Genomic DNA, 12,838 nt, shown 5'->3' with positions numbered 1-12,838 from the left:
ATTTCTGAATTTTGTTTATTCATATTAATCCCGAATTTGTTTTTTTTTATAATTTATTATTATTTTGTGTATTATTACGTTTTTATTTATTTTTGTTTTTCTCGTATTTGTTTATTATTTTGTTGCTTTATTATGCTATATTGAGTTTTTTATTTACTATTTTTCAAAATCGATGTATTGGAGATCGATGTAATTGTGCTCTTTTTGAAATTGAGTTCAACATCGATTTTTTTACTCGATGTTCCCAGATTTAGTTCGGTAGCATATTGGTACATACAGGTGTCCCAGAACTGGTGACCCAGAGAATAAAGGCTTATGGAAGCAACAATTCTGAACCAAAATTTCGAATCGAAAATTTTTTAGGTGAAAAAATAATTGAGATAAGACGTAAAAACGGTAGCCAATCCCAAAGCAGAACAGAATTTAAAAATCGGTAACTATGGACACAAACTGTCATTCATTGGTCAGATGAACATTACACTCTTGTTGCCTAGGAAATTGGGATGACGTTTTACTCCATCTCTAGAATTAGCTTCCAGGATTGGTTGTTATTTTTTTATCCTTTCTCGAATACTATTAAACTTAATCAATTTTTGTTTTGAAATTTACCATCTGTATTGCTGTCGGCTCCGTATCGCATAAAACTTGCATCAGCGCCCTCACGCGGCAGCTCTGACATTTTTATAAGTAAACATATCTACGACTAGCTTTACAACTTTCGTCCTTGTCTGTTGCACGCATTCACTGAATACAATGTATACCTATCTCTCTCGCCAGGATGGAGAGTTTTTGATTGTCAATTTTTGATTGGCTAAAACTTGACAACAGATTGACAACAATTGTAATGTGTGACAGTTCACAGCAAAATGAGTAATCCAACGTACTGTAACACAACAAGTTCTCTCAGCACCATAAAACTACCAACGTCGCATACTACAGACAGAAAGTGAGCTCAAAGAGGAATTTTTGGCTCAAGACGCATTTGAACAAATTTGTGCGAGAATTGTCGAAACAGATTTTGTAATAAGCGTAGAATAGAAATGGTACAAATGAGGGCTAACTAGTGAAAGAAAAATCAATGGAATATTACAACTGGCATGTTTCTGAACTAAATCGTGGTCTGTGGAGAAATTGAGAGGCAAAATATGAAAATTAACCACAGACTACAAAGTGCAAAGAAAGTGAATTATTATGCGATTAGCAGATGATTTATAATTGAAACGAAAGCCACCAAACATACGGAGAAGAAGAAAAACGTGGAGAAATGTTCAAAGTATTGAAGAAATATACATGAAAGCAGTAAAAAAATACATTAAAAAGGGACAAGTAGATTGTTGAGAACATCAAAAGAATATGAAGCTCAGAACTGGTTAACAAAATAATGGACAGCTCTGACGACAAGTAAGAACAGAAAGAAGAACACGCTAGGAAACCTGTGACATTGTAGCAAATAAGATTCTGTTTAAGATTGACAATGAGTAGAAAGGAGTAAAAGAAGATCGTGGCAGACCGAGAGAAGACTGCGCTTTTCTCTTACACTCGGACGAGGAACAAAATCAGATTGATGTAAATAGTGGCAAATACATCTAAAAAGAGACTTTCTGCATTTTCTTCTGCAGAAGTCTGAGTCTAATGTAAAGTTTTCTATGTTCTTACAATTAATCTAGGCTGTTTGAATTAGCTTCCCCATTTTGTCAGGTTTCTGGACAAAATTTAGCAACATACAAGAGAAATAACGTCTAAAACCTTTAAATTCACAAAACTTTGCATCCAAAGTTCTTTACTGACATTAGCTATGACAATTTGGATTTGCCATTTGAAATTCTAGTAACGATCTACGTCATGATCTCTGATTGGTTCCATCCTGACGAGAGAGACAATACTGCATAAGTAAAATAAATATCTGGTCAAGTTCTGGGACACCCTGTATGTACATGCAAAAAAATACAAAATTGCCTTACCGTTCTACTCCAGTCAGTCTCGGATGGCGATGTTTTTTCGACAGAAGCAGGCCTCCTCCCCAAGCAGCCTAAAATCACGTTTTAAGAGAAAGTCTAAAAAGTGTTATTTTCCTACATCGACATGTAGCCACATTCCATATTTCTCGCAAATATCGGCAATTTCGTTGATCGGATCGAAAGCTCCCAATACTGTCGTTCCGGAAGTGCAACACACGAAGAAGGGTATATGACCCTTGCCTTTCCTATCAAGGATCAGACGTTCCAATTCTGATGGAATCATGCGACCGTGAATGTCCGAAGGCACCATTAAACAATTGTCGGTACCTAAACCGCAAATTGAAGCGCAGGATTTTACGGAGTAGTGACTCTGAAAGCGAAAAACATCAATCAAAATAGGGTGACTCCAAGATCCATTTCTTTACACTGACATAGGGGAGTGAACCAACTTGGAATGTTTTCTAATGTTTACCTGATCCGAGGTAAACATGACGAGTTGCCCTTGTATTGTAGCTATGCCCTTTTCTTTGTAATTGGGAAACATCTTATGGCGTGCTGCCAAAAAGGCGTAGAGATTTGATATTGAGCCCCCTGAAAACCAAATTAAGTTTTCGGTAAATTAAGTTTGATAAATTGCTCTTATAAAAGTAAAGCAGTTATGTTGAAATGGCAGTAAATTGGAGCCGTCTGCGAACTAAATTAATTCCGGTAATTTAAATTACAAATTTTCTTACTTATTGACGTTGGAATTAGCAGATTTGCATGTTTATTCTGTTAATCTAGTGCACGGCAAACCAATTTAACATCCTACGCTCTTGCAACAAACCTCTGATGTTATCTATCGCAATTACAAATTTACCTGGTGCTAAGATGGAATCGCCATTAACCCAGTTTGGTCCAATGGTTTCTCTCATATGGGTCATTACAACATTTTCCATAAGAATAAAAACAGGGGCGATTTCGTATGTAAACATGTTGGTATTTGCTGTTGCTGTTAACCATTCGCCAGCCATAGAGATTAGGTCCAATCCACAAGAAAGCTGGTTGAAAAATCTTGGATGTCCTGGAATAGAAAAAAAACATTTTTAAGAAAATATCCACCAATCTCCCTTAGCAGTTAACTTTTCTTTTTTGTACAACGCTATTCTAAAATTTCTTGTTTTTGTCTTTTCTTATTACACGCACAGTTATAATATTCTGATTTTTCTTTGTCCAGTAAAAAGAGCGTCACTCATATTTTCTCTTTTATCTTCATTCGGTTTATTTTTATTTCATTCCGCCTCATTCTTATAATCTTGATAAACATTTTCAGGATCAATATTTCCAGGTACCAATAATTATTGGAATCAAAAGCTAATTATTTAAAGTAATTACAGAAAAACTTTTTTTTGAGAAAAGATCAGATCATCCATCGCTGTCGAATCTTTTTATAAAACTATCAAGAACAGTATTTGGCCCTTCTTTCTTCTTTATGGTTAATTTTAATTGTTGATCTTTTAAGTCGCATTTATTTCTTGTTTTTCCATTGATTTTGTAACCAGCTTTAAAAAAAGTTTCCCCCAAGTTTTTATATTTGCCATTTTTTCTCAACAGTCTTTGGTTTTTCTCCATTCAAATGAGTTCTTCTGTGAGGCTATTCTCCGTGTTCTTGGTTTTCTTATACAGGGTGATTTTTTTAAAACAGCAGGCGTTGCAGAATTTTTATTTATGAACCGATTTCAAAAATTTTAATAACAAATTAAATGGTTTTTAATTTACTATAAACTGGTGATTTTAAAATTTTTCGAAATGACTTAGTATCTTTTGAGCGATACTCAACTTTCTTATTTTAAATTGACACCCATATTTTTTTTTCATAATTTAGAAGATATTAATTTTCTTGATTCAGAAATGTGTAATATGTCCTACTTTTACAAAAAATATTAAAAAAAAAAATCAAAAATGAAAAAATTTAGGCAATGAAAGTTAATAAATCTAAATAAAATAAAACCTAGATGAAATCTAGGTGCATGGTGTCAATTGTGCAATGAAAAAAACGTATTCAACAGTATTTTAATTAAATTCGGTAGTTGTTTTTTCTGATTTGTAATTATTATTGTCTTTTGTTATTAATAATTTCAAAAAAAAAATGCCGATTCTTTCTGTTATTTGCTGCTTTTTGACATTACAATAACGGCATTCTTTTATTTGACACCATGCAATAGATTTTATTAACTTTTATTGCTTATTTTTTTTCAATTTTGTTAATTTCTTAAAAAATATTTTTGGTAGAAGTAGAACATATTGCACATTTCTGAATCAAGAAAATTAATATCTTCCAAATTATGAAAAAAAAAATGGGTTCCAATTTAAAATAAGAAAGTTGAGTATCGCCCAAAAGATACTAAGACATTTAGAAAATTTTTAAAATCATCAGTTTATAGTAAATTAAAAACCATTTAATTAGCTTTTTAAATTTTTGAAATCGGTTCATAAATAAAAATTCTACAACGCCTGCCGTTTTAAAAAAATCACCCTGTATTAACAGTTTCTTTAGCTTTGATTATATTTCCTTCAACATCTTGACCATTCTCAACAGGTTTTACTGGGGCTCCTATTTTTATTCGACATTTTAATTTGGATCTTCATTCAAATGCATAAAATCTTCATTCATAGTTTGTCATTTCTTTTCTCTTTATTTTTTTTTTATTTTGTTTCTTTCTTCGTTATTGTCATCTATTTTTTCAACTATTTGCATTTTTTTCTGGATGGCCCGTAATTACTTTCAGTTCGTTTTTTTCCAAAACAATTGAACACTGAAAATTTTTCTTTTTTTATCATCAAGTCTATGGTATTTTTATTTCTTTTTGAGACGGTGGCAAGGCAAGAAAGGATTTTCTCTTATTCTCGCTGTCATTAAAAGTTGAATAATTATTTATGGTACACTTTTGGTAATGTTTTTAATTAATAACACTGATAACGTTAACAGATATGAAAAGAAATTTAGTGACGTAATTTGCATTATAACCAACGATATTAAAGGTCACGATCAAGTAAGTTTGTTCGTTTAAAACTGCATCAATTATAACGTCATTTTAGGTATAGTATATCCGGTGAGAGATTGGGAGATTTCGACAGTTGACATATAGGTTGGCAGCAAATTATGTTACAAAATACACTAAAAACACTAAATTCCTACGCGAAATGGGTTGACAGGGTTGTCAGTAACTGGAGTTATTTTGTTATTTTAAATTTCGCGCGTATGGATTTAGTGACTTTTCTGTCACTCAAACTCTCACTGTACGAACTATACACTTTTGGTCATAGAATTTTGAACCGTCAAATGTGAAATAACCTTTGGTTTTCTCCATGAAAGTCAGCTTGTTTAAATTTGTTTTTCTTGACATAACGTCCACAATTTTATGATAAAAAGCGTTCTGTGACATATTGGCATTTTTTACCAACTTACATGTTCAAAATTAAAAGGACGCACCGTAGCGTAGGATGGAAAAATTGTCATAATTTCTGAACCAGCCCTTACCTAGTCACAACCCAGCTTTTGAGTTCTGAAATTATTACCATTTTGACACTGTTATGTGAGAGTTATGAACTTTCCTAAGGAAATGTCAAAATTAATTTAACTTTTGCGAAAATGTCAGTCACAATGACAGTAAAGCTACATTTACATTGAGAATTCATAAGAACGGACTCTCCACAATTCCGTGTCCCTAACCGCATGCGACCAAGCTTCCAATTGATATACAGGGTGTCCCAGAACTCGCGCCCCAGAGAAAAAGGGCTTGTGGAGACAACAATTCTGAACCAAAATTTTGAAGCTAATTTTTTAACTCAAAAAATAACCGAGATAAGACAAAAAAACTGTAGCCAATCCTGAAGCTGAACAGAATTTGAAATTTGGTAACTATGGACACATAATCATTCATTGGTCAGGTCAGGTCAGGTCAGGTCAGGTCAGGTCAGGTCAGGTCAGTTTCCTAACATTCCCTCAACTTTTTTTGGTGTTGCTTGTAACCAAAATAAATATCAAAAAATGTTCGTTTTTGAACGAGATTTTTTTTGTCAGTATCAAATTGTTATCAACAGTTTTTCAATCACTCTAATGCTGTCGGCATATTCTAAAAATGTGTACATATTTTATATTTTTCTGTTGGTGACTCTTTGATCCATGAATTAACCCTAATCCAATAGGTCACGTGTCGTCGTTGAGGGGTGTGCATGATCCGCAAATAATGTCTTTGTTTCAAGTCCACTGACATTCAATTATTCTGGGCAATAGCCTGAAATAATACTAGATTGATGGCTAGGATTCCAAACTAACAAATTTTCAGATAAATAAAAAACTTGAACTTTCATATTTTATCAAGAATGACTATATCTAGTAAACACTCAACACCAATTTCATTATCAACATATGTAGGTACTTGTAACTTAATTGGTCACCACTTTATTGTAATTAATTATTTTACGCAATCGTTAGCCAACACGCACTTTGCAAGAAAGAAAATTCTTGTAGGGCTAAAATCTACTTTAGAACTATTAAATGTCGCATTCCTGAGCATTTTAGGTCTACTGACAGGGGTGATTTTAATCCGGCGTGGGACAGTGACTAGAGCACGGATAAAGTTGGGGGTGCTTTGAGTGCCCTTAATTACAGCACTCTGACGGGGTGCAAACTTCGTGTTTATATTGAAGGGCGCAGGGGGATAGTTAGTCTTAGCTGCAACATACGTCTAAAATTCAACTGACTGGGTTAATGGATCTTCAGCGGCCATTTATTAATTTGAAAATTTCTTAATTCTAATATTGACGTGTTGAAATATCGAGATAAAACATCAAAAAATGTATCATAATTCGTTTAGATATTCTACAATCGTTTGTCGTAGATGTCTTCACACACCCTCGCACGTCTGTTGTGTGTTATTTTCCAAGCCGATGGACATGATTCCTGTCGCATTCAGACAGAGATTAGTGCACCAAGAGTTAGTGCCCCTCAACTTTCCCTTTTCTTTCGCAGAATGAGATCCTCATTATCCTGATAACTTCTGTTTGTTGTAATCCACGACAAATGTTTAATTAATTTTACAAAGAAAAAAAGTTTCAAAGGATGTAGAATACGGGCAACGATGCTGGTGATAAGAGCAACAAAAGCCAACACAACAAAAGTAATGCGTGTCAAAAGCATCTGTTTGCTTTACTATATCTTGACATCGTTGGATGTATATAGTATGGAATTGAATAGAGATGGGCTTTAGGGCAATAGTCCTGACAGAAGGGGACGTTCACAATCCTCTGCTTACACGGCTTAACGTGCCATCCGTTTTCCACCATCAACCTGAGACCTAATTCATGTCTTTCTCTATGGATCCGGACGTTTATCGCCTAGAGCTAAATCTCGGCACAGATTATAGTTTTTTTTTACATTTAAAGATGGGGAACTGGCAGCTACCGACATAAATAGAAATTTAGATAGACAAAATTATATACAGAATGACGATAAATCAATTAGGGCCGCTTTTACAAAGCAGGTATAAATTGAGAATAGCATTATTCTTTAGATAAACCCTGGAAATGGGTTTTACAATCAGTGGTTAGTTCGTAGAATAGATAAACTTGAGTATAACCATGGGTATTTCTTTTTTTTCTTTACCTGTCATAATTAACATATTTCAATTCAAAAATTTTTGCAAAGTGCTTCAGACAAGTGGCAAGTTCAAAAAAGCTCTATAATTTTGCATCAAATTTGGCGGCGAAAAAATAATGATTTGCATGAAAATTTTTAAATTTTTGTGTTTTCTGATATAAATTTATCCAAAAAATGTAATAGAGAATGTATAAAGAAACCAAAAATAACAGCAAGTAAAAAAAATTAAATACAGGGTGTCCGGAAAGTGGCGTACCACCTTGAAAGGGGGTTATTGGGTGGTATCCCAGAGTACCAAAAAAATGTTATAAAAAATTCCAGACTCTCTGTTTTGGCAGAAGACTTAATTTTGACATTAAACTTTTACTCTTCAATCTATCTTATCTCGAAAAATTGAAGAGATGGATTTTGTTTTAACATTTTTCCGGTGATCTATGGCATGGTCCGATAATACAGTATCACGGTGGCGCGCGACTTTCCGGACAGCATGTATATAAATATTATTAGAAAAATTAAGATACAAATACTCAAAAATTTCGAGGAACTTTATCTAAAGCAAATGAAGATAAACTCCAAATAGAGAATGTAAACGAATTTAAAAAAGATGGATGATCTAGTAAGTTTTGTACAAATGTGTAAAATATGTGCGATTTGAAATTGCAAATTAGGAAAAAATTTAATCATATTTAAATTTAAAGAATAATAAAATAAATAAATTTAGTGAAGTGGAACTTAGAAAACTTGTTGAATTCTAAATAATCTTGGATTGATAAATAATATCTGAAAAGTTCTAAAAGAGGAGGAAACTAAGAATATATTTATAGCCATAAAGAGGTTAATATTATAAATAAATCTGAATAAAGGTATGTTAACAATATTTTTTCTATATTTATTACGTTTTTTTAATTTTACATAACAAAAAAATTATACGTGATACGAAGTTATTGAGACAAAGGTGTTGTTTAGTACTTTGCTTAGATTTCAAAACACCAATTTTCAAAAATTCAAAAAAAATGTTAACATTTAGTTCTGTAACGGTACTGCAGATTTGCATCTTCATGATAATGTATGTATTTATAATTTAATTATTACTGCTTCTAATTCAAAGACGCTGCAACACCCATATTACCTACCAGAGTCATAGTGAGTTGCAACATTAATTAATTTTTTCGAATTTGCCGCTTTAATAGGTCCATTAGAGTACTCAATTTGGAGTCCAATTTTTGAGGTTAACACGTTGTCAAAGTTTGGTGTATCCAAAAATCTCATTACTTAATAATTAATCAAAGGTTAGTTGCAAAAGAGAGATTTAAATAAGGATTTAACTAGGATTGGTTAACTTGTGCAGGACGATTAGATTTTACGCATGTCAGAATTTCTTGAAGGTCAAACGTTTTGCTGCCAACTGTTTCTGATAAAAATTGCTAGGGGCTGTCCATATTGACTTTTTGGTGATAAAATCCAATAGGTTAGATGCCTAATTGACATTTTGATTACACAAAACGGCTTTTCAGGCTGTCTTTTCACTATTAAATCCTTTGATTTGCAATCCAAAAGGTTATAACAGAGCCTAATTTTCAGAAATGTCAAAAATTTGACAATTATTTTCTCACCAAAAATCTCCCTAGGCAACGTTGCCGGTTGTAATGCAGGGGAAGATTGTGATGTTGGGGTTTAAAAAAAAAAAACGGCTTTATAAGAGAACTCAAAGTAGGAAATTTTGTTTTTAAAGAGTTGGAAGAACTAATTAGTCTGTTTCCTGTCAAATTTTTGGTCAATTTCACATTACGGATTTTACGATTCGTGTTTAGTAAATTGTTGCGTGAATAAAAAATGTTACAATATAATTGAATTGTCCTTTGTGGTCAACAATATATATGTACCTAAATACAGGGTGATTTTTTAAAAACGGCAGGCGTTGTAAAATTTTTATTTACGAACCGATTTCAAAAATTTAAAAAACAAATTAAACGGTTTTTAATTTACTATTATCTGATGATTTTAAAATTTTTCTAAATGTCTTAGTATCTTTTGGGCGATACTCAACTTTCTTATTTTAAATTGGAACCCATATTTTTTTTTTCATAATTTGGAAGATATTAATTTTCTTGATTCAGAAATGTGTAATATGTTCTACTTTTACCAAAAATATTTTTTTTTAAATTATCAAAATTGAAAAAAAAGCAATAAAAGTTAATAAAATCTAGGTGCATGGTGTCAAATAAAAGAATACCGTTATTGTAATGTCAAAATTGACGATTACAATAACGATATTGTGTTATTTGACACCACGCACCTAGATTTTATTAACTTTTATTGCCTAAATTTTTTCATTTTTAATATATTTTTTTAAAATATTTTTTGTAAAAGTAGAACATGTTACACATTTCTGAATCAAGAAAAGTAATATCTTCTAAATTATAAAAAAAAATATGGGTGTCAAGAAAGTTGAGTATCGCCCAAAAGATACTAAGACATTTAGAAAAATTCTAAATTCATCAGTTTATAGTAAATTAAAAACCATTTAATTTGCTTTTTTAATTTTTGAAATCGGTTCATAAATAAAAATTCTACAACGCCTGCCGTTTTTAAAAAATCACCCTGTATAATTACAAGGTGTTTATAAATGTTTCTAGCATCAAGGGGGGCTTTGGAATTCCTGTCATGCGCTAATTTGCCGCTTTGTTTTCACAGTGAATATAACTATGTTCACAATTATTTCAAATGTCACTTACGTCTACGACTTTTCAGTTACGGTTTTGTGTCAAAATTTTAGATTTTCCAGGCTTCAAACCACAACTTGAACAGTTTGTTTTCAAAACTAACTTTGTTCAATGATTGAGGTTAACTACAAATGTCAGTTGAAAAATCTAAACTCACATTTGTAAAGAGCGGCAAATTTATTTGACATTTCATAGCCACCCTTGATGCTAGAAACATTTATAAACACCTTGTAGAATTTGTAACCTTACTTTTCTGCATTGTCAATTTTGACAGTTTTAATTTTTTTTATTTCAAAATGGTTAGAATTTTCGGTGTTTTCAATATTGTAAGTACCTAACTGTACTGATCATACCACTCTGTACTAAAGAGACTATTTTAATTTTATCGGCTTTAAATACTTCAGTCATGAGAATTCTGAATTGACAACTTGTCAATACTTTGATGTTTTAAACGTCAGTAATAACAATGACAATAATGCATAAACTACAGTCAAATTTTTGAAACGACAGAAAACTGACGTCTAATTGTCATATGGTCTAAAACCCCACTTAGAATTTGTAACCTTACTTTTTTGCATTGTCAATTTTGAAAGTTTAATTTTTTTATTTCAGAATGGTTAGAATTTTCAGAGTTTCCAAAATTGGACCTGACTGTATAATAGATCATACCACACTGTACTAAAGAGACTGTTCTAATTTTATCGGCTTTACTACATACTTCAGTCATGACAATTCTGAATTGCCAACTTGTCAATACTTTAATGTTTTAAACGTCAGTAATGACAATGACAGTAATGCCCAGACTACACTCATATTTTTGAAATGTCAGAAAAATGACGTCTAAGATTTTGTGTCCGCGGCTGTATCTTCTTAAATGTTGTCATTAATTTTTCAGTTTTTGGGTTAAAAATTCCTATTGTAGATACACTTGGAGTCATTTTGGATCATTAAAAAGCAAATGTAAATCGGACTTTTATATAGTTTGTACGGTGAGAGATTGAATGACAGAAAAGTCACTAAATCTACGCGATAAAAAGTGTACCAAACGCGCGAAATTTAAAATAACAAAATAACCCCAGAAACTGACAACCCTGTCAACCCATTTCGCGTAGGAATTTAGTGTTTTTAGTGTATTTTGTAGCATAATTTGCTACCAACCTATATGTCAACTGTCGAAATATCCCAATCTCTCACCGGATAAACTATAGTATATCCGTGAGAGATTGGAAGATTTCGACAGTTGACATATAGGTTGGCAGCAAATTATGCTACAAAATACACTAAAAACACTACATTCCCAACGATGTTTTAGTATACAGGGTGTTAGGTAACGTTACGGCCCTAGACTAATGGGTAATTAAGGAAGGCAAACTGTCTTGGAATCCGCAATTAATTTTATTTTTTTCGTTTTAGTTAAAAAGCTCCAAGGCTTTAAAGTTGACCAATAGAATGGCGTCAAATAATTTTTCAATTTTACAGAAATCCAAGTAGCTTTCGGACCAAACGAATAATTTGTCACTTTCCCGTCACATTTGAAGTTTTAAATCAGTGGCGTCAATAAAAGGGAAAACAATAACGCAATTTTATTCAGACAATAAAACACTACAATAGATGTTCAAAATGGCCACCATCTTGTTGAACACATAATTGTAAACGACGCAACAATGTTTCCTTTATTGTACCCAACACATTTTCGTTTTGACGAACTTGATTTGTGATGTCCACAAAAATAGAACAAGTACGCCACTGATAAAAAATAAGAACTGTCAGTTTGACATCAAACAAAAAATTTCCTTCAGTAACTCTGATTCGAATTTTTGTAACCTTATGCAAATTGTTCTCTGATTGGTCACATTCAAAGCCTTCCAGCTCATAAACGGTTCAAGAAAACCCGAAAAAAACTTCGAAACATTACTTTCCTCGGCTGCCTCTTTTTTTATGGCCGTAATGTTACCTAACACCCTGTATTAATACTAAAAATTTATACTAAAACATCTTTGTAAATTCCTATGCGAAATGGGTTGACAGGGTTGACAGTAACTAGGGTTATTTTGTTATTTTAAATTTCGCGCGTATGGTACACTTTTTATTGCGTAGATTTAGTGACTTTCCTGTCATTCAAACTCTCACTGTACGAACTATAGCATCACTATGTTTGATTTTTCATATTGCACACACCTAAAGGCCACTTCACATTTAAATCCTGAATGCCTTCAACTGTTACAATGGTAACGTCACTTTATTGCTTAATTTGAATTCAAAAACCATAATATTGTGGTTCTACAGTTCCACTATTTTCCTCACTTTAATGCCACGGCATTTCTGTATTGAATATCCGTCGTGTGGCTTTAAAAATATCAACATAAAAAAGTTATCGGCTGTGATTTGTGGTGGGCCCCTCGAGGGTAGCTTAGCATCCCCTCCTGTAAATTAATTCATATTCTCGCCACAATCTGCTCTGGGGTAGATAACGAATTATCATTGAATTACAAGTTTCCAAGAGCAAACAAAGATTT

The 12,838-nt window shown here is 32.4% G+C and overlaps 1 protein-coding gene across 1 annotated transcript in view; it reads right to left on the bottom strand.

Annotated features, from left to right (window-relative positions):
- Nucleotides 1-12,838, bottom strand: part of Gad1 (glutamate decarboxylase) — a 41,662-nt gene that overhangs the window by 7,836 nt on the left and 20,988 nt on the right. Inside the window, exons 3-6 of the mRNA XM_088034013.1 lie at nt 2,818-3,021; nt 2,431-2,549; nt 2,077-2,328; nt 1,962-2,029 (exon numbers count right to left, since the gene is read on the bottom strand). Of these exons, the coding sequence (XP_087890139.1) occupies nt 1,962-2,029; nt 2,077-2,328; nt 2,431-2,549; nt 2,818-3,021 (643 nt within the window). The remainder of the gene's footprint in view (nt 1-1,961; nt 2,030-2,076; nt 2,329-2,430; nt 2,550-2,817; nt 3,022-12,838) is intronic.

The sequence above is a fragment of the Gnatocerus cornutus genome, chromosome 1 (genome assembly GCF_029298725.1).
Source record: "Gnatocerus cornutus isolate USDA-ARS CGAHR chromosome 1, icGnaCorn1.1, whole genome shotgun sequence".
Lineage (NCBI taxonomy): Eukaryota > Metazoa > Arthropoda > Insecta > Coleoptera > Tenebrionidae > Gnatocerus > Gnatocerus cornutus.
Note: the sequence above shows the minus strand (reverse complement) of the source record. Positions and strands in the feature narration are given on the sequence as shown.